This window comes from Convolutriloba macropyga, chromosome 1, assembly GCF_964194025.1.
Source record: "Convolutriloba macropyga chromosome 1, txConMacr16.3, whole genome shotgun sequence".
Lineage (NCBI taxonomy): Eukaryota > Metazoa > Xenacoelomorpha > Acoela > Convolutidae > Convolutriloba > Convolutriloba macropyga.
In genome coordinates, this window is record NC_134468.1 from 82,044,900 (window position 1) to 82,067,328 (window position 22,429).

The 22,429-nt window shown below is 35.1% G+C and overlaps 1 protein-coding gene across 1 annotated transcript; it reads right to left on the reverse strand.

The window, feature by feature from the left end:
* Nucleotides 1-7,105: 7,105 nt before the first annotated feature.
* On the reverse strand, nt 7,106-22,232 carry LOC142352029 (uncharacterized). The gene is made up of 5 exons (XM_075404371.1): nt 22,064-22,232; nt 20,679-20,885; nt 18,542-18,893; nt 7,556-7,669; nt 7,106-7,350 (listed from the first exon to the last, which is right to left on the reverse strand). Exons 1-5 carry the CDS (start codon nt 22,156-22,158, stop codon nt 7,222-7,224), a joined length of 897 nt encoding a protein of 298 aa, XP_075260486.1. The 5' UTR covers nt 22,159-22,232; the 3' UTR covers nt 7,106-7,221.
* Nucleotides 22,233-22,429: the final 197 nt, after the last annotated feature.

The following is a 22,429-nucleotide window of genomic DNA, read 5'->3' on the forward strand; positions in this document are numbered from 1 at the left end:
TAGGAACGGACTTTTGAAACCACATAAAAAACCGCCGCGATAAAAAAACCGAAAAACGCAGAAAAATCAAGTCCAATATAGCAAGTGAACAATAAACCTACTATGGATTTTTTTCCTCTCGATCGCTCGTTCAAAATCTTCACTCCATTTTGAAGTCAGGAATAATCAAAAGGTTTACACAGATCTTGAAAAGAGACAGCGCCCCAATACCATACAATATAAAGAATTTTTTGAATTGTAAAGAAAACATCAGCCTTAGTCCAATAGCATCGCTATCGTTCTGTGACTCTCAAACAGACGGTTTTCGACAGATTTTAAGGATGAAGGTTTTAGATCAAGTTACTTTCCTAAATATGATTTTGTATTGAACAGTATTCTCGGCTTTGTCTTATGGCAAATTTCTTGCTTTCCCAAAATGTAGTCAGAAGTTCGATTTTTTGTTGCAGTGTTCTGTAAACTTAAATCACAAAACATAACCGGCAGATTGCTAGAAAATAGCTGCAATAGCTCCGTAGATCTGCAATCCCAAAAAGTTAGTGAACGAAAGAGACGAAAAATGCAGAGATGTTATTTTTTGGTTAAGAATCTGTATAACTAGTACCTGCTTCTATTAGTTGCTCTTGAATAACCTTCAATTAGAGTGACATAAACTCAATTGAGCTCATCAATTTTCATTAAATTTAGAAAAGTCAATTTCAGATCGAGGAAGTCATTTTCGAGAGTGAGGTAGGTCACGTGTGAACAAAATTTTAACTACGCACATGAACAAAAAACTAGCTCTATAATGGGTGAAAAATGACCTCACGCACTCAATTCAGTTGAAATTGCATTAACTAATGAACAAGAAGCAGATTTGAAGTGGTTGTGACGTCATATGATCGTAACAAAAGTGTTGACGACGAAATAAAAAAAACATAGCCAGAAGAGGTCCGGAAACGACTCGACTCGAAGAGTCGTCTTTATGAAAGAATTAACTTTTAATTCAATTGATTCCCCCTAAGGTGACTACTAAGACAATGAAAAGCAGTCAAAAAATGAAGATAGCCCATAAAACCAACTGAACCAAAAATATATTATACACCTCTTTATAAAAAAGGAGAATTTTTTGTATGCAGTTGAAATTATCAAAGTAAGCGAGCAGCAAAAGTCCAACCACGTTAACCTCCAAAACTTTATTTTGGAAGATAAATCTGAACACAGCAAGAAACGGACAGAAATTGTTTTAAAATTTGTCAATTTCCGTAAGTTTTCTCAATTGGAACACTATTTTACAAATTAAAAACAGTAATCATTTCGTAACCAAAAAATTTTGTCATTTTAACTATAAACATTAAACAAACAATGACCAAAATAATCAAATCAGTAATAAAATTCGTGTTTTAACATATTCAAGCCCGAAGAGTATTCGCAGAAAATAAGTGTTGTTCAAAATTTGTAAAAAAAGACGCTATCAAAACCTAAGTGCAAAATTATGTCAAAAATTCAATTGCAAACAAAAAATTTACGGAAATCAAAGGAAAAAATATAAAAACTATCACTACAATTTTTCAATTATTAGATAATTTTCAATATAATAAAGACAGACCGCATTAATTTTAGGTCTTAAGAGAATGTTAGAAAAAACATGCTAGAACGTGGCGAATACATACAATGTGAAAAAGATTTAAAAAAACTAATTCGCAATTTCTGAAAATCAAAGACCTAAATTGAAACTGCAAACTCTATATAAAAATCAAAATAAAAAATGAGGTTAAGAACATGGTCTTTTTGTTATTAAGCAATCGAGGTTTAAAAAAATTACGTAGCCATCTTCCTGTCTCATTAAAAAGTGAAGACAGCTCAATTGCGAAACAGTTAAAGAATTGTAAAAAATGTTCAAAGTATGTTAAAAAACTTCACTGAATTTTAAAAAACCAAAACCAATTCAATTCCAAAAAAATTGAAAACTTTGACAAAAACCGCCTAAATTGGATTAGTTTGTGTACAATTTTTGAAAACAAAAACACCGTCAAAAGGCATCCAATTCAGGAATTATCAGAAAGGCGTTGACATATTTCTTAATTTTATGTAAAAAATCCACTCAAAGAGCCAAAAATGAACAAATTATTGAGAAAGAACAAAGAGTGACAAAAATGAGAAATATGGACCAATCTGGCACTTGAAACTCATTATTAGGTTCTCAGAAACATTGTGGTATCAATTTGAGATGGTTGCACATATATGCGTCATAGATCAAAAATTACTTTGACAAAAAACCAAGTTACAACAAAAAATGGGCCAAATAGACAAAAACACGGCTAAAAACGGTCATCTATATGAGCCAATCTCTCAAAAACTCTTTTCGAAGTCAAAAATCATTCACTGAACGCAACGCGTGAACAAAAAACTTCTCTCGCTCAGACAAAGTTAGTTCACATGGCAATTTTTCTCACTTTCACTATTAGGTCAAAGCGCCGCCTGAACAAATAGTACTTCCGTTTAAAAAAACCTTAAGAAAACCATATTACTCCTCTTCGAGTCATAAAATACCAAGAGAAGGCCAATAATAGCCCCAGCTATTGCTTTGCGGCTATTAAAAACAACGTTTTCTAGGTTTTTCTACAACTTTGAAATCATTGCGAGGAAAAATGTTAAAGTCGAGGCGTCGACCAGGTCACCTATACGATCTATTTTAAGTTTACCGTGTATGTATTCTGTCCCCCCAGTGTTTTTATGCCTCCCATTTGAAATTTATGATTAGTTATATAGCACGCTACCGAAAAAATCAAGTTCGTGCTATTTAAAAATATAGCACAAAAGTTATATACCCACTAAGCAAGAGGGGGTGCAGAATAGATCAATTTTGCCAACTTTGCTCTGCTTGTGTCGTTAATCTATAGCTCTACAAGGATTTTGTTGTCCTAAATAGACCCTACGAGAAGGCAGGATGGTACTATTTAAGTACAGTTAGTGAGTGGACTTTGGGAATTTGTGTGTTCATCTACATTCTCTCATTTGCATACGAGTTCTCAACTATCAGAATTGTGGCTGTTGTTGGCACTGTTCAGAACAACTTCATAGTGAGAAGGAACAGACACGACATAGAACAACATACTGAAAACGAGGACAAATAAATGCGATGCAGTAATGAGCGTTTGTACATCAAGTTCCAAAAACAAACACAAGCTAAGTTTCCTAAAATTTAGGGGTCTTTCCCATAACAGCCCCCCCCCCCCGCTTATTGGTCAGATAACCTATAGCAACCCCCCATCATGGTAATTATACCAATATGGGGGCTTTAATTTCATGGGGGGGCTATAATGGGAAAGACCCAAATTTAGTTTCCGTTCTTCTCAGCTTGAGGTCTTTGTTCAGTACAGCAACTAACTTTGAAACATGCACCTGTTCATTTTAAAATGCCGAAAGTCTAAAGTGCCAGAAGCTAAAATGCCAGAAGTTGCTACTTAGCCAGAAGTTGACTTCCGTTGAATTTCGTCATTTTAAAACATGCACGTTTCATGTTTTAAGCATGGTTAAGTGACTCTGCAGAAGTCACTTCGAAATTCTGACTTAATATCTCGAACCGCTTCGCGGCTCTCGATAAACGCCAGAAGTTCTCAGTGATTTCGAGCAGAGTCACGTAACCATTACTTAAGCGTTACCTTAACTTATATAAAAATAAAAAAATAATGTGTTCCTGCGTAATCACAGCGGAACAGCATTAGGCCACAGCGGCCTGTTCTCAGCTGCCCTTTTTCTTATTATTCCCCTTAACTTACCTTAAAAGTTAAGGGGGTGCTACCTTAAATTTTACCTCAATTCTAAAATTTACCTTATTTTTTCTACAATAACAGTTAAGGTAAAAGTCAAGCTATTAACATTAATGCCGCTACATGAAAAATTATGGTAATTAGAATTGAGGGAAAATAATACCTAAACTGTATTTATTGTGTATATGATACATTACAAGCCATTTTGGTATCATAATAATGATAATAGATTTGTTTTCAGTACCAAATATTCAAGCTTCGAATAATTAAACCAAATAAGAGTAGTAAGCGTCGTACTGAACGAATGCTAGGAAGCAATTTGCCTGTTTCAACACCGTATCATTTATTGCAATAACTCATGATCACATAATCGAGGTAATGATCGGTTATTATGAGGTTTTGATTCGTTCATCATGTTCACCCGTTTAGGCACGTTCAAAATTGACCCCGAAATCAAGGTCACAAAATTTCAAACGAGATTTGTCTGACTATAGGAACAAGGACCTCAATTTGGAGTGCTTTTGGATTGAGTTGGTGGTGATGGTTTACATGGCTTCCATTTTTATGTGAAACTAGGGGTTAAAATAGAGAAATTTAGGTTTGATAAACGAAAAAAAATAGAAAATCACCAATAATTCAGTTCGCAAACTAACTCAGAAACAATTCTTCAAAACAAGAAAAAATTGTTTAATAATTAATCTTTTACATAAAATTGGAAAAATTCCGAAACCATATTTGCTGAAACATCTGATTTTCAACCAACAAAATAATTTGGTGGAAACATCTGATTTCAACCAACAAATAAATTTGGTGGAAATTCCGGAAATATATTTGCTGAAATATCTGATTTCAACCAACAAATTTATTTGGTGGTATTAATTTCATTGTACTCTTTTACCGTTTAGGAGTGTATTTTTTTGTTTATCACGGGTCGAGGTGTCACCGCCATTCAACGCAAAATTACGTAAGACAAGCGGTGAAAGCGGTAAATTTTGTAAGATAAGCGATGAATGCGGTGAAATTACATAAATGAGGCGGTGAATGCGGTGAAAAAACCTTTATCGCCTGGTAGCAGTGAAATTACAAAATTTCACCACTGAATTTAGCGGTGAAATTACACAGATTCACCGCTTTGAAAAAAATTGTACAAATTTTGTAAGATGAGCGGTGAATGCGATGAAATTGCATAAATTCACCGCTTAACTTAGTGGTGAAATAACATAAATTCACCGCTTAGAAACCGCTTAGAAAAAATTTTCGTTTGTTCAGATACATTTATGATACAAAAGAGGCACGGAAAATTTACCCACGAATAATCATACATCAATTTGAAACTTTTTTTACGCGGTGAATTTATTTAACTTCACCACTAGAGTAAGCGGTGAACTTTCATAATTTCACCGCATTCACCACATTTCACAGCTAAAATTTGTAATTTCACCGCTTATCTTACAAAAATTCAACGCGCATGTTTTACATAAAGGAGAGTGAATTTGATATAATTTCAAAACAAATATGCCAGAAATTAGTGAGAAGTGGCGCAGTGGAAGAAGAAGTGGCTGACTCGCAGGAGGTGAGAGGTTCAAATCCGTGCAAGGACGTTAACTTGTAGTAAGCGGTGAAATGTGGTGCATTTTTGTAAGTTCACCGCTTACTCTAGCGGTGAACTTACATAATTTCATCGCATTTCACCGCAAAACTTTGCACAAAATTTGCGGTTAAAAACCAACTTTTCACACTTTTCACAGCTTATCTTGCATATTTTTCCTATTTTTTCTTGACTCGGTTTTTTTCTTTAAGCTCTCTTCCCCGATATAATTGGGGAATCCCTTCGACCCAGACCTTTTCGTAAATTTTCCAGGGTGCAGTTATTTTTTTTTAATTGGATGTAAAAACCTGACCACGCTTAAGGCAGCAGAAATAAAGACTTCTCAATTTTGGCAATCTTTTGTTACAAATAAACAGTGCCAAGCAGAGTTGTGCGACCGGAGCCAGCTACTGATCAGACCATGCGGGCAAAAATTGACGCTGATCAAAACGACTTGAGTCGCGCGTACTTGACGTGCCATAGACGCACTTCGGTCGCGCACTGGGGGTTCAGACCCATTTGAGTCGGGCTTGGGGCTCAGACCCATTTGCGTTATGCACTGTGGGTTCAAACCCACTGGGGTTGCTCACTGAATGTGAAGGGGGTGGTATTTCTGTCACATTGCGAGTCTTTCCTATTGTAACCCCCCTGAAATTATAACCCTCCATTATGGTATAATTACCATTTTTGGGGGGGGGGGCTATAGGTTACCTGACCACTAGGCTGGGGGCTACAATGGGAAATAACCCACATTGCTGCTACTAATGAATGGGGGTATGTTTCAGCCTCGTCGATGTACTACGGCTAATCGGACAGTTGTACACACGCGCTGAAATGAAGCTACGGCAACAGAAAACACTTGTTGCCAAAGTCTAGCTCTTTTTAGTTGCAGCTGCTTGGTTTAAAATTTATCTATTATTGTAATATGTAAAAAATTAATCATCCAAAAAGCAAGCATCATTCATTTTGTTTTCAATTCTGTTTAGCTTTCATAAAGTAGCATCCATTGCTTCGCACATCCATACACTGACATCCTCTCTTGAAGATCTCCAGGACCAACAGTGACTTGATGGTCGTCAATTGTGAAAACCATCACTATATATTTGCTCAAATATCTGATTTCATACAACAAATTTATTTAGTGGTATTAATTTAATTGTACTCTTTTACCTTTTATGGGTGTATTTTTTGTTTTTCTTTCACTACGCTCTCGTCCACGCTGTATTTGGGTAATATCCTCGACCCAGACCTTTTCGTAAATTTTCCAGGGTGCAGTTATTTCTTAGTTTTTTTTAATTTGATGTAAAAACCTGACCACGCTTAAGGCAGCAGAAATAAAGACTTCTCAATTTTGGCAATCTTTTGCTACAAATAAACAGTGCCAAGCTGAGGTGTGCGACCGGAGCCAGCTCCTGATCAGACCATCCGGGCAAAAATTGACGCTGATCAAAACGACTTGTGTCGCGCGTACTTGGCGTGCCAGAGACCTACTTCGGTCGCGCACTGGGGTGTTCAGACCCACATGAGTCGCGCTTGGGGGCTCAGACCCATTTGAGTCGCGCTTGGGGGCTCAGACCAATTTGGGTTATGCACTTTGGGTTCAGACCAACTGGGGTTGATCACTGAATGTGAAAGGGGTCGAGTTTCAGTCACATTGCTGCTACTAATGAATGGGGGGAATGTTTCAGCCTCGTCAGCGTATTGCAGCTAACTAGACAGGTGTACACACGCGCTGAAATGAAGCTACGGCTAAAGAAAACTCTTCTTGCCAAAGTCTAGCTCTTTTTAGTTACAGCTGCTTGGTTTAAAATTTATCTATTGTTGTAATATGTAGTAAAAAATCATCCAAAAAGCAAGCATCATTTTGTTTTGTCTCAATTTTGGTTAGCTTCCATAAAGTAGCATCCATTGCTTCGCACATCCAAACACTGACATCCTCTCTGGGAGATCTCCAGGTCCAACAGTGACTTGATGGTCGTCAATTGTAAAAACCATCACTCCACCCTCCTCCGACCTTTTAAATTCACCAGGAACCCGATTAGTTTTCATCTTTTCTATTAGTAGCGTTGAAAAAATCTGGAAAAACTTACTTCGTGGGAAATGCATTGAGTTAGTTAATTTTGATTCTGAAGCTTTTTTAATTCTGAACACCATTTTCCACGTCAATTTCACTGGATTCACTGGGAACCCCGGTTATGATAGCAGAACTAAGCAGGTTCCTGAAATGAATGTCTGCATTCCAAGTACTAGAGGCCATGCTCCTTTTCTCCTTCCGCAGATTATACTTCTGAATTGGGTTCAATTGAGTCTCAAGGGTAAACTTTGCATGCGACTGCAGTTAAGAACACGAGTGGGGAAATATCTGATAGTAAAAAAAAATATTGAATGATACTTTTTATAACTTGCAGTGATGCAATGTTGTCTGTGTTTCAATAGATCTAGCAGCGGTGGATTTTGTTCAGTCATATCTTCGTTGCGTTTGTTCCGTCCTTTTCAAAAATTTTATCTTGAATGTATTTCAAAATAACTTTTCAAAATAACTTTAACAGAGTTCTTGCAATGTTGGCATGAACATATACCAATAGAGAGACAATTAGGATCATCCGGTTCTTATTTTTATATACTGGAAAGAACAGCTTAATGGGTAATATCAATCAGTAACCTGAAATACATCAATCAACTCTTTATTACATTCCCGATGAATTTAACCCCCAAAATGTTTCGCCTCAATTTTCTAAATTAAAAATAGTTGTTCCAAAAATGTGAGAATAGAATCCGGATAAATTAAACAACTCAAAATTTCATCTGGGTTCAATTGCTACGAGTAATCGTTTATCTTTTTACAAATAAAATGAATGAGCTGGTCTCTAATAGCACAAGAATTTTAAACATTTAACCATGCAAAACGAGCTGATTTATTTATGTCCTGTTAAAATCTAAGCATCTCCATGTCATCAACTGATTCACAGTTCAGTTCTCTTGGATCGAATTCTCGCATAATTATACAGACCGAGGTGTCTAGACCGAGTTGAAATTTGATTAGACCATCTGTGTGCCTATAATCGTTCACTCGAATAACATGGTTTGAAAACCTTCACATAGACGTGAGCCAGTGGCGTAAATCAGTAACCTTAAAGAATTGTGTAAACGGCAAAAAAATTTCAAAAATTACAAAAGAACAAATGGACAAAGCAGCTGGTAATAAGAACACAAAGCATAGTACGCAGGGTAAAAGATCCTTAATTTTGAAGTTACCATTTATTGTAAGAGCGAAGGGGAAACTTTTTTTTTTTCAAAAGAGCTTTAACGGAGTTCCTGCAATGTTAGCATGAAAATATACCAACAGACAGACAATTAGAATCATTCGGTTGCTACTTTTATATATAGGAACGCCTAATGCTGGCAATTCAATAACTTAATCAGTATATTAACCAACAGCCTACCCGGACCTGTGTGTCATAACAATTCAGTACTGAATCATAGAATTTCCATTATGATTTTTACTATGACCAGAGTTCTGATCATGGCACTTATTAGACATTTCATGGTAAAATTCAAAGTAAAATTCTGAATTTCTTATGAACATAATGATTTTTTCTCTGTATTTATTCTGAACATTATGAATTTTTGTCTGTTTTTGAGCTGATCAGAATGAAAAAAATGGCTATTTTCTGAGACTTGGGAAAAAAATCGTTAGGCAATTTTAAAAATAAATTCGCCAAAATTATGGATAACTAAAAATGAATAACAAAGGAATTCACATATTCATAATGTTTAATGTTATCACACATTAATTAGTTATTTAATTATTAGAATTAATTTTTCATTTGGTACACACTGGTACACTGCTATCGCGTCTGATTGGGGCAGATTGGGGAACTGCTATCGCGTCTGATTGGGGAATTTGTTCAGGGAATTTGTTCTGGTACACTGCTATCGCGTCTGATTGGGGAATTTGTTCAGGGAATTTGTTCTGGTACACTGCTATCGTCTGATTGGGGAATTTGTTGAGGTACGTTCGCTTTCTCGGGGTGCTATATTCTCGTCCCTACCCTGATGCTATTCTGTGCTCTCACAAAATTCGTTTCTAAGTCCTGGAAACTGACTTATTTCGTCCAAGGAAGATACGGGGGGTAGGAATCTGGACGAACGGACGGAATACGCATTTGACGACGGAATCTGGACGAACGGACGGAAAGTAAATGATGCATTAATTCAATGCCAAATCAAATTTAATGCCAAATCAGATGCCAAATCAAATGCCCCCCCCCCCCCCCCCCCCGGGCGGGTCGTTCAGTTGATCATTCATGCGTTCGTTCGTCTTCAAATTATTTAAGATGACGCGTCCAGATTGTTTTTAGTTTTAGTTTAAAATAGCATCTTCATGCACAAACAAAATTTTTGAGTTTCATTCGAAAATTTCATTTTTTTCTGAAATCTCTATGAACATTATGAAAGACTCAAATCATCATGTTCATCCTACTTTCAGAAAAAGAATGCTTTCTGAATTTATACTGAACATACTTGGCTAACAAAGTACCCTTAGGTCACTCTGATTCAGTACTGAATCGTCGATATACTATTGGAATATACTGATTCAGTAATGAAAGTCTATGACACTCGGGTCCGGGTAATCAATAACCATAAGTTGAATTGTAGATTCATGTATAGTTTTGACCATCTCAATATAAAATTTTAATTATTCTGAAGACATGTAAACTTTAAGCTTTTGGTTATTATATTAATATAAATGTTTTAAAAAGTTGTTTATTTTGTTAATTTTACCATTTTTTTCAGGTTGAATAAAACTTTCTGATTAGTAAAAAGTACGAAATCAATGAAAGTTTTTCCAAGACCTGAAAAAGGTTTGTTGGACTATTTAGCAAGGACGCTGATTTACCCGATGTCTTGGAGAATGGCACCAATCAAAAATGAAAGAAGAAGCGATAATTTGCTTTTGCACATATTTTTCCAACCCGGAACATATTTATTTATTAAAACTAAACAATTTATGAAAAACTTATATTTAAAACTTATATTTATATCCTCAGCTAAATTTTGATCATAACGAAGATCTTGCTACATTAGTGGGTTTATCAGTAACTGTAATCTGGTTTTAAGATACTTTTTGCTATTAGATTGACACCGTTAAATTGTTTCCGAAAAAGAGTAATGTTGTGACAGATTTTGCACTTAAACCTCTTTTACTTCCCAAAAAAATTGAAGAAGGTGTTCTTCAGTTTTTGAGAAGAATAATGGATAAAATCAATTTTTTTCTTTATAAAAATGGGACAAGTTTTGCAATTTATAAATTAATGTTTCCTTACTTTTTGTCAAAATTTGTAACTCATCAAGAAAAGTTTTTTTTTCCTGATATATGAGATTTGCTTTAAGGAGATTTCTTCTGTTATAAGCATAAAATTAGGAAAAGCGTTGGCCACCTTTCCCTTGGAATCTTTTTCTCCTTTTTCAGCTAATGCTTGAGTATAATCAGCACTAAACTAACACTTGAGCTTACTGATTTCAAACTCGGCTGTTTCCTAAAAAACTAAAATAAAAATATCAGCATACACGTGACGATTATCACATATTAAGATAGTTTCCTATTAATCTATCTGATTTTGTGGTTTTATAATTCCGAGGGAAAATGAGATGATCGTTTTGTTGTGTAAGAAACGGAAAGATTAAATTTTTACAAACCAGCTAATTTTAGAGCCAAAAGGCGAACTTTTAGGTGATTTGGACAATACAGGTCAGACATTTGACAAAAACAGAAACCAAAAAATGAGCTAATTTTGTTTCTGAAACGACCGCAGAAAACTTACTTACTCTACAGTTCTCGTTAACTCTTTCAAGCTGAGATTACTCTTCCTAAGAATACTCTTCTTAAGCTAAACTAAATATCGGCTTCAAATTGACTGCCCAATTTGTGTTGTTAGTTCTTAAACTGATAATAGAATGGAATTAGTCAAATAGTCTTTTGAGTCAAATTTTTGGACGGTCAAAACGTACAATTGAAACTTTCTGATTTTCTTTCAACCAAGGCTCATTTTTTGCTTTCAAGAAAAAAAAAGCAGTTTTGACAATCAGATTTTTATCTCGAGGCCAAATAGTCGAAATATAGTTTAGTTTTTTGTTCAGCTGAATTAATTGTTGGACGTTTTCTTTGGATCCTAGTCATTCAAAATACTCTACTACACATCCGGTACCATTTGCAACGTTAGAAAGGCATTTGTTAGCAATTAACGTTTGTGCCCCCCCCCCCCCCAGCTCAGCGGTTCATATTATTCGCTAATCCAGACGCACGTGCACTATTTTTACATAGAGATTAACTTTGTAGTGACGGGTGCTCTGTATACGGGGGGGGGGGGGGGGGGGAGAGGGTGCATAACGTACGGGAGTCACTAACAGAAGTAAGGATACTAGCCAGCGATGGCGGGGGTTGTGATTGAGTCTGGGGTTTGACTTAGGGGGGGGGGGGGGTCAAAGATTGAGAATGACCCTTCAAACCATGAAATTGTCTCCTCAAAACAATTTCGATGAATTGCATAAAGAAAATAGTTAGGCGTAAAGCTCTAAGAAAGCTGCTAAACCACCTAATGCTCTTCGGTCTTTAACTTTTTGTCCAGTTTCCCAGGATGAAAAGTTAAAAGGGTTAGAGAAAACATGGGTCAACTAAAATAGAAAAACAAGACCTCAGAACTAATACAATTGCTACAAATTTCGTTTGAGAGTAATTAAAATCGATTTATAAGAGTAACAATTGAAATCAAATTAGCCGAGATGCTTAATTAAAAAGGCCATTGGCAACAAAGAAAAAAGGCTACTAAAAATACTGACTGCAGATTTTATCGCTCTTTATGAATCAAATTTTAAACATAACTGTCTTTCAAGTAATAGAGCTTTGTAATAATCTAAATAGTCTTATTTCTATTTAATTTCATTTTAAGTTTACATTCTCAGTATATATTTATCAGGTAAGCACAATCGTTTCTCTGACTGAAAGCGGTTAGAAAATTCATCACACGATTGACCAAAAGAGCTCATACCAAGAGAGTCGCAAACGAAATGGCTAACAGTGGCTTAGGGAGGCTGGCTTAAGATTAATTATCGAGAGGCGGCTGTGTTGAATGGGAGCAGATTGAGGGAGCAGGGATGCTGGGGTTGCAGAGAGTTTTGGAGGAGTATGTGTGTGTATAAGTATGAGGAGGGAAGAGAGAGTGACTTGGGGTCAAATGAACCTAATGAACAGCAGTTATTAACAGCTTAAATTTATCTTTCCGCGAATCGCATACTTAGAAACTAAGAGTATGCGATTACGAAAACTATTTGATTGTTTTACCACTTCTTGAGGACGCAAATCAATTGGTCAGAAGACAAAATTATAGAAGAAAATAAGTTGGTAGTACAAAAAATGGCATCAAGAAAGACAAGCAGGACTACTATAATTGCTCCAAAATTCGTTCGAGAACAACTGAAAAACATTAAAAGTAGAAGACAAATTGCTGCATATGAACCAAATAATCAACCATCTAACAAAAAAATTTTTCTTCAGAAAACGTTTTCTCACTCTACCATATACGTACACTAAATTTTACTTTTCTCCCCTCTTCGTGTTTCGTTGTGACCGAAATTAGACAAAACTTCTCTTAAGTTCACATATAAAATTTCAAAATGATCAACAAATTGTCAATAAAAATTAACCCCCTATAAAATTCTATTATTTTCATACAAAACCAATAATAGCCTGTTTTGTAGTTTCCCGGATATTCAAAAGACTTTTGAACATCAACCGAAATTTTATGCTTCATTTTGAGAGTAATATTAAAAAATTGTTTTCTTAAATAAAATTTTTTACAACTCCGTTGTGCAACTCTGATAACTCCTAGCCGAGACAACTGTGTCACCAGTCACTAAATTTTTTGGAGCCTGCAATGAAAAACAAGAACATGAATATATGACAATAACACAAACAAGAGCCCTTTAGAGCACTTTCTTGTTCATAAACTGATATAAATGCTTTGTTTTTGGGCAAACAAGAATCCTTAGTTTCTTTTGTTTGGCCTTGCGTGCTATTGTGACAGACCTCAGGTTTAATCCGTTCTGAGAATTTGATCAACTCAGTTTTTGGAGGATTATTGGATTATAGGTTTTTCATGGTGAAATTCAGAGTAAAATTCTGAGCTTAGTCTGGACATATTAAACTAATTCAGAGCTCATTCATAATATAATGAATCGATTTTCTGATGATACTCTGAACAGATTGCTAAAATACTACTGGTAATATTATAAATCAATCATAGTTTTGTTGAATTTATTAAAAAATACTAGAAAACAACATAGCCGGCAGATTGCCGGAAGAGCTGCAAAAGAATAGACCTGTGTGTCGTATAATAGAGATAGAAACAGAGATAGATCTAATTTGAATAAAAAATAAAAAATCGACGCAGCTCAAAAAGCTAGGTAAAAGTACTCTGCAATAAATTAATCAAGCTTGTTAAAATTTATCCCGCAGAAGCCTCTTATTAGGGACCTTTACTGCACATATGAGTTCCTTTGACCTTGCACATATGAGTTCCTTTGACCTTAAACAAATTCAAATAAACTTAAGTTTTAAAGTGCAAAAGTCATTTTATTGAGTGAGGTATGTCACTTGTGATTAAAATCTAATCATGCAAAAAAAAACTTTTGCTAAAGAGACTGAGAAATGACGTCATGCGCGCAAACGACGTTAGTGAGAGGAAGAATTCTTTCAGAAAATTTGACCTTTTCAGCTTTGCTGTGTGAAAAATTATAAAACAATAAAGAGCGTAAGACGACGAAACACAAGTCCTGACGTACAATTCAAGGCCTAGAATGAACTATCAATCGGTAGGGAAACGGTTTTGGTTCGGGTAGGGAAAAGGTTCAAACACCGTTTTCTCATTATACTTTAAATTTAGAGCGAGAAAATTTCACGCCGCAAAACCACTCGCTTTTTCGCTCCACTCCCTGTTTCGGCATGACCAAAATCACTACTCCAATCTGACTTCTTAAATCATGAAAATGTGTGAACAGCTCTTAAAAAAAGACAACGCCCAAATGCAATAAAAATTCTTTGGATTGTAAAAAACCAAGAGCACCGCAATATAGCTCAGCTCAGCTTACAGTTTTGCAGCTATAACTAAAAAACACGTAGATAGAAATTGAAAATTTCCAATTTCCAATGGGTCATTTACCGATTTGGTCCTTTATTTGTTCCTCATTTCATCAAAATCTTCGAATTACTAAACCAAAAGCCAAAACATAGCTGGCAGATTGCCAGAAACTAGCCGCAATAGATTCCTAGATCGGCCATCTAAAAAAAACAGTAAAAAAAGACAGACCAAAACAATTCGTCTTTTCATTGAAGGCTGATCTGTTATATTTTTATTAAAAATCTGTATAAGTTATTGCTGCCTCTTTTAGCTGTTCGGAAATAATCTTCAATTGGAGTGACACACAACCGTTTAACCTTATCTCTTTGAATTAAAATAAATAAAAGTCAATTTCAAAGTGAGGAAGTCGTTTTTGAGAGTGAGGTAAGTCAAGTGTGACCAAAAATTTAATCACGCGCATGAACAAAAAAGCTCGCTCCACTAAGAGCAAAAAATGACGTCGCACATGCAATTCAGTTAAAATTGCACGAACGAATGAACAAAAAGTGGCTGTGACGTCATATGGTTGTAACAAAAATTATGACGAAATAAAAAAACATAGCAGGACAAGTCCTGAAATACAATCCAAGGAATTGAATAAAAAACAGGCCTAATGTACCTGACCAGCAGATCAATTGAACAATCCCAGCCAAACAGGCGAAATCTCGAAAGGTGAGAAACTAGAAGAATCAAACTAAACAAAAAAAATAATTATTCCTAAAACTCTTGAAGCTTTTAACCTGAAGGCCATTTATGACACAATGCAATATAGTCATAACTCACGCAAAAGACTTGAAAGAGAATAAATTGACACTAAAGGTAGATGATCTCGAAAAAAATGACAAATGCTTCCAGAAGAAATATGAAAATTGCTTCAAATGAAAAGGAAAAAATTAAAGATCTTTTTCGAAAATGTGTCTGGAAAAAAAGTTCAAATTCATTTTTTCTCTATGGACTTCTGTCTTGTAACTCATCTGCAACATTTAAAAAGTTTCTTTGGTCAATAAAGATAGTTAAATTCAGAAAATGACAAAAAAAATCAAAAAATTTGAAAATTATCAAAAAAATTTAAATTGCAAGCTTTATTTAAAAAATTACTTATATTTGCAATCTACATAAACAGAAATCTATTTTGTTGCCACTAGAAACTCTGCAATAAAACACTAGCAAACTCAATAGCAGCAAACCCCTGGCCACTGAGGAAAAAGACTAAATTTTCAGGAAGTCAAAGAAAAAATTACAATTTGAAAATCGCTAAAATTTGTAATACTAAAATCTTGAAACACATTCTCCATTACCACTAGAAAATATGCAGTGACCTATTATCAAAACCTAAAGGAAATGTTTTGGTTGTTCAGGTTAGAGAAACCTAAAACGTGACAACATTTTTCAAAAATTTGAAAAAATTGGCTGATGCCATGGCCAATAAACATTTTGCAAATAACTATTAGCAAATCCTAGACGAGGTTTCTTTCACCCTGGAGCTGGAAAACTTGAATAATGACAATTAAGGTCAGAAAATTGGAAAAAAACTCCAAGTTTTATCGAAAAAATTGATAAAATTTGTGAAGTTGAACAACCATTCCATTACCACTAGAAACTTTGAAATAACCTATTATTGTGACACCAAGAGCTGAAAAAACAAAAATATTCAAAAAACTTGAAAACGTTTTAAAAATTAGAATGAATTGCCGTGTTTATGTTTGGTGTAGCAATACATAGAGCTCTTAAAATGGCCATAAAATGTAATTACGTCTTGCAAAAGACCTTTACCAACTTTTACAAACCTCAAATTCAGACTCCACAAAAGATCCGAAAAGACGAAAACTTTGCAACACTTTGGGCTCAAAGACTTCTGGAATTGACCTGCTAACCTTGAACTACGGCCTACCCAGTAACTTCACCACTCTAAGTACTTGAAGAACTACTAAACGCGGCTAAGGGCCTCTAATGAAACTTGATGCCCGCTGAGCTTTACCTGTTTATCCCGTTTTGAAAGCTCAAAGTCATGAAAAAAGGTGTGAAAACATCTTACAAAAATAAAAAAACATAGCAGGACAAGTCCTGACGTACATTTCGAAGAAGTTTCATTGACTAAAAAAACTAGACCTAAAACTGACTAGGAATGGATTGGAATAACCATTTAGAAAAAAAATTGATCCAAAAAATTGAAAAGAGAGTAAAAATCAAAGTGAAATTGCCGCATGTGAAATAAAAAACCACTAGCAAGAAGGCGAATTTTTGTTCAATCACTGTTATCTCACTCTACTTTAAATTTGGAGCGAAATAATTTTACGCCGCAAAACCACTCGCTTTTTTGCTCCACTTCCTGTTTCGGCGTGACCAAATTAACTACTCCAATTTGACTTCAAAAATCATGAAAATGTGTGAACAGATCTTAAAAAAAAACATAGCCGGAAGAATTCCGGAATTGACTCGAAGTGAAAATCTACTTAACCGCCATCCACCCACTCATCAGAAAACACTTGCTTCCACTAATTTATGATTTTCTCGAAACCAAACCATAAAACAAAAGTAAAAAAAAATAAAATTGTTAAAATATAATAAAATCTGATCAAATTTTGTCATACCTTGAGATCCCGAAATAACTATCTCTGCCAAAATTTCGTCATCAAAACAACTATTACGTACTAAAACCACTTAAGTGAATGTTTTAAAACTACTTGAGGCTAAATTATGAAAAAAAGCCTCTTAAAAACAACTTGCACTAAAAAACTGGAAAAAGTTAGTAAATTTCTTAATTTTACAAAAGCATATAAATCCAAAGAAAAATTCTTTTTTTTCAGCCAATAGGGCATCCAGATGCTCCCAAAACAATAGACAAGTCATACTAGTCTATGAAACTTTTCTCAAAAAACAGAAAAAAAACCGAAAAACTGCAAAGAAAAAAATTAAGAAAAATAGTTCCAATTTTCGCCATTTTTTGTCATATTTCTCAACAAAAAAATGATTAAAATCCAGAATTGCCCATACTTATTACTAAACAACTAGAACAACTATTATGAACCCTAAACCTCCACAAATGCCATAAAAATTAAGGAATAGAAACGGCATTCAAAAACATTCAGCAAAAAAACTAAAAAAACTAAATGAGTTTTTTTATTAGTACAAGGAAACATAAAGCCGAATAAGGTTCCTTTGCAATTAGAGCAATGAAAAACTCGCAAAACAATGGGAAAGTTTTAAAAGGGTCGGTAAGACTTTTGTGTAAGATTTAAAAAAAGAAAAACTGCAAAAAATGAGAAAAATGGTTTAAAGTTTCTCAATTTTTCGGTCATTTTTCATAAGAAACAAATGAATTAAACCAACAAAACTTTAATCAATTGGTATCTGACAATTCCTTAAGTCACAAGGTTCTATTCAAATCCCACTTAAAGCAGTAAAACAAAAAAACGGGTAAAAAATCATTAAATTTCGTCTAAAAATCAGCAAAACTGATCAAAAACCTCCAAATTAGCATTAAAAATCAAATTAACTATTTGAAACCTTCAATTAATATCAAAACAAACCTAAAACTAATACAATATCATAATCAAACCTCATAACCATCAAAAGTGGCAAAAAACTGCTTTTAAAAGCCGCATCAATTTCTCGCTCTCTGAAAAACAGTGGTGTGAACGAAAACCACTCTCTTTTCGCTCCGCTCTTCACTTTTGTTCAGCATCAAAATCACTCCAAATTTTTTCACGCGTTTCATTTCCCGCTTCAAAAATCACTCCAATAAAATTGATTTTAAAAAATTCTCCAATACTCCTCTCCAATACTCCTCTTCGAGTCGTAAAAAGACAGCGCCCCAATACAGTTCAAATTCTTTGAATTGTTAAAAGACAGAGCACCAATACAATCCAATTCTTGGATTGTAAAAAACCAAGAGAAGGCCAATAATAGCCCCAGCTATCGCTGTGCGGCTATTAAAAAAAATTGTGATTAGTTTGGAGAAATTATTAAAATTGATTTAGAGTCAAAATTCAGCGCGGACGGACATTAGAAACGTGATATTTCCCCACATTCCCCCGACAGTCCAGTTTCACAAACTCAATATTGATCACAACCTTTGCCTCCAAATGAAGTTTCTTTTTGAACTTGCTAAATAAAATTTTGCGAACCGACTTTTCTTCCGTGACAATTCTGCAAATACTGGCTCGTTTTTCATTGTACTTCTGGCAAAACCAGTACAGTATCTGGAACATAGAGTAGAACTCATGCATTGATGTTTCTTCTTTGAATGCCAGTTCACAGGTGGAGATATTTGCTTTTTGACTGAAGTAGATTGCAACGTTTTCTGGGCTGAGTTGTTGTTTGAAAGCGGAGATCACCGATTTGAGAGCCACATTTTGAGTAAGTTGAGTTGGTTTGCGTCTAAAACATTATATAATTATGTGCTCTATTTGGTCTACATTAATGACGTACCAACTAATAGCTTAAACATCAACCAACTAACGTACAAATTGATCTCAAACGACAGGTGGGGCAATTTAATTTAGAAGGGACTTTATAGACATTTTATCAGTGCAAAAAACTCCGCGATCCCACCACGTCCTTCGTCCGCGGCTGATGTATTATCCGCGTGGCTATCAGTCCCTTGTGATAGGTATCTTTCAATCGTTTTTGTTTCAGTAACAGACCTAATTTGTGAATAAACAAAAACTTGGTCACGCAAAAAAAAGTCAAGAGGCCAAGCGTAAAAAAGTCACTCGAAATGTGAAATCTAAAGACTCTTCTTGAAAAAACCGGTAAAGCGATAATTTTGCATATAAAAGACACGCGCGCACGCAACCATTGCCTCAAACTTTGTTCATACCAAAAGCAGATATGTTTTTGTGTAAAAACACGCAAAACCTTGAGCCCTGTCAAAACTTTTAAACTGTTCACATTTGAGAGAAAACTGAATAATTTAAGTGAGAACTTATATTAATTTTGCAAAGCCACGTTACCGCAATCTGGTGTTTACGTAATTTTTTACGTACTTTTTACTTACAACATAGACTGCAAGTGATAGCATAGAATTCAATAAAACTTGGCAGACTTTTATATTTTTCAGAACCACCTGTTGCTGAAATCAGTAAGTATATTTTTTTTATAGCGTCAAACATTAAGGTTTGTGTGCAATTATTTTTTTTAGTTGAATGTGAGATACGTTCAAGTAAGCAACAATTCTGTGACAAGCAAGGGCTCACCTCAAGGCTAATTCAAATGTTGATTCAGACGTGATTTTTAGAGGTAACGAACACAACTGTTTCTTCATTATGAAATAGAATAACAATTGATTGTCGTTTTATAGTCTACTTAGCGCTTTCGTTCTAATTTTAAAAAGTCGTGGACCTTTCTCGCAAAAATTTGTAGGTAGAGTCCGAGGTCTCTTTTTAGAGTTTCACATGCCTACAAACAGGAAAACCAGTAAAACAGGAGTGTTATATAAATGTGCAAAGCTTTTGGAAACAAGTGAGCCCAAATGCTCAATGTTTGCTGTGATTAAATTGGGCTCACTAGAGCTGAAAAAATGAGGGCAAAAATTTAGCTCAGTTATTTTTTCAGTTTTAAGCGCTATTTTTGTTTTCTCTATTCTTAAAGCCAATTCAAAAAATTGTACAAAAGGAGATTTGCGATGGTAATCAAATTTGTATGGTGGCATTAAGATTTAAAATTCTTTTTCCTGTAAGCTTCACCGAAGAAATAAATGCGTCGTTCACTTTAGTGGGTTCATAGTCTATTCAAATGTGTGGGGGGATCTGTTCCGTTTCGCCTCTGATTAGAGGACGTAAAACTTTTGCGCCCCGGTCAAATGAAGGTTTTTCTACATAGTAACTTGCAACATGCTATATAGCAACACTGATCCTGCAATTGGGTGTCATAATAAACCCCACGGGAAGAGAGCAGATCTAGATGTGAAACAAGCTTCTGTAATCGGTATATCAATAAAAATTTGTTTTAATTTTAGATAATCATGTTCTATTATTCACAAAAATATAAAAATAAAATCGTTTTATTTGATGTTTTTGGAGTTTTTTAAGAGTTTTTTACCGCGATACCATGTAAAAATTGCACAAATAGAGGCCCAAAAGTTATAGGACCAGTAAGCTGGAAGGGATGGACACAAACAGAGAAGATCCATAATGCGAAATGATCCAGGATCCAGGATCTTACTTGCAATAGGGACAGACGTGTCCTCTAATCAGCCATCTACTGATACACGAGTTGCAGAAGGAGTGACCACAGGGTTCCACGGTCACAGGGTTCACGAAACAACAGCAGCAGATCGGACACTCTATTGACCTTTCTAGGGCGGTCAATTCTGCCTCATCTAATTTTGTCATATTGGGTTGTTCAGCTGTTGCAGGGGTCAATCTCGGCCTGATGATAGAATGAACTGTTTCAGATGTAATTAGCAGTAGTGAGCTCTATGAGTGTAAATTTGCAGCATGAGAAATTTGCAGCAATTAGTAGGTCTTTCCGATTCCAACCCCCCCCCCCCCCCCCCCCCAGTTTACTGATGATAAAACGTACAGTCATATAGCGGGGAGGGGGTATAATTTCTTGGTGGTGGTGGTGATGGGGGGATAATTTCGTGGTAGAGGGGAGCCCATGGGAAAACGGTCTCCTCGTATCAATGGGCAAAACTTTCTGGTGGTTTTACACTTTTATTCGGTTTTATTTTCGATGTTTTCAAAACCCTTCTTTGATCTCGAACAACAGTGAACAATATTATCAGATTTTGAGAAAAAGTTTTTCCTGAAACTTGGTTGGAGTTCATAAAAACTACATTGGAGTATCTGGTAGTTTATCGTTACGTATTTTCTGAATTTCGTAAGTAGGCAAAACCACTAGCCTAGGGGATCAATGGTATAAAAATTGTCTTTGAGTTTTGATTTTAAGATTGAGTAATATTGCGTCAAAAATTGAGTTTCCATTTCTTAAAACTAGCGTGTGTCTTAGTTTTGACGTTCAGTATAAGTACTCATAAAATTCGGTCAGTAGGGATTTAGGATAATTATATGCCCAAAATCATGGAAATAGGTTTTGTTTATCGCAAATAACAGTGAAGAAATTCATGGTTTATTCGTCACTAATTTCCCCGATTTGAAGAACTATTATTCGCTGTTAAAAATAGTTATGCAAAACGAAAAATGGTGACTCAGTTCCAAAATAGTTTTTTGGAAGATTACCACGTAATGGTCTGAGAACTTTTGTAAAGAAATCATTTAGCCGTTTTTTTTCGACTTTCAATTTTAATTGTGGGACGATTTAATTGAGGGAAGCCCATTTGTTCGTATTTAATCGATGGAAGCTTTTATATCTTGGCTACTAACTTTTTCCACTTAAGAAAACAATTGGGGTCTTATAGTCCCATTATAGCCCCCCCCCCCATGAAAATATAGCCCCCCCATTATGGTATATTTACCATGATTGGGGGGGCTATAGGTTATCTGACCACTAAGCTGGGGGGGGGGGGTGGGCTATAATGGGAAATACCCAACAATTGAAGTCCTTGTGAGTTTTAAGTTCACAAATGAGGAACAGTTCATGTGTACTTTTTAGCTCCTCTGTCTTTCTCGGAGCTCGAATCATTGTTTCCAAATGGGTTGGTTCTTCGTAATTTTCTGGACTTTCGCCGGTTGTTTTTCATATTTCCAATTCTTACTGTATAATATTGATAATAAATACTCGAATGAAAGGTCAAAAGAGCAAAAATCGGCTTCTGAGTGGATGTGAACTAGGATGTTGCCATATCAAGTTCTTTTACATTAGAGAACCCAGGGTACGATTTCATCGGTCACTAAAAATTTGAGGCAGAGAGCTTAGTTTGGAAGATTGAACTTAGACTTAAACAAGTAAAAGCCTATTTTTACCTTAAATTTATAGTCCTAATTAAGGATACTAAGTTTTGGGTTAAAAAA

Bases quoted from the DNA above. Each gene is read 5' to 3' on its own strand.
- LOC142352029 (XM_075404371.1), bottom strand. From the start codon at position 22,158: ATGAAAAACAACCGGCGAAAGTCCAGAAAATTACGAAGAACCAACCCA. The intron at 7,670-18,541 runs GTGGGGAAATAT...TCTTAACTGCAG, and splicing joins AACTGGACTGTCGGGGGAAT to TCGCATGCAAAGTTTACCCT. The intron at 7,351-7,555 runs AACCTGCTTAGT...GAATTTAAAAGG, and splicing joins ATGCAGACATTCATTTCAGG to TCGGAGGAGGGTGGAGTGAT.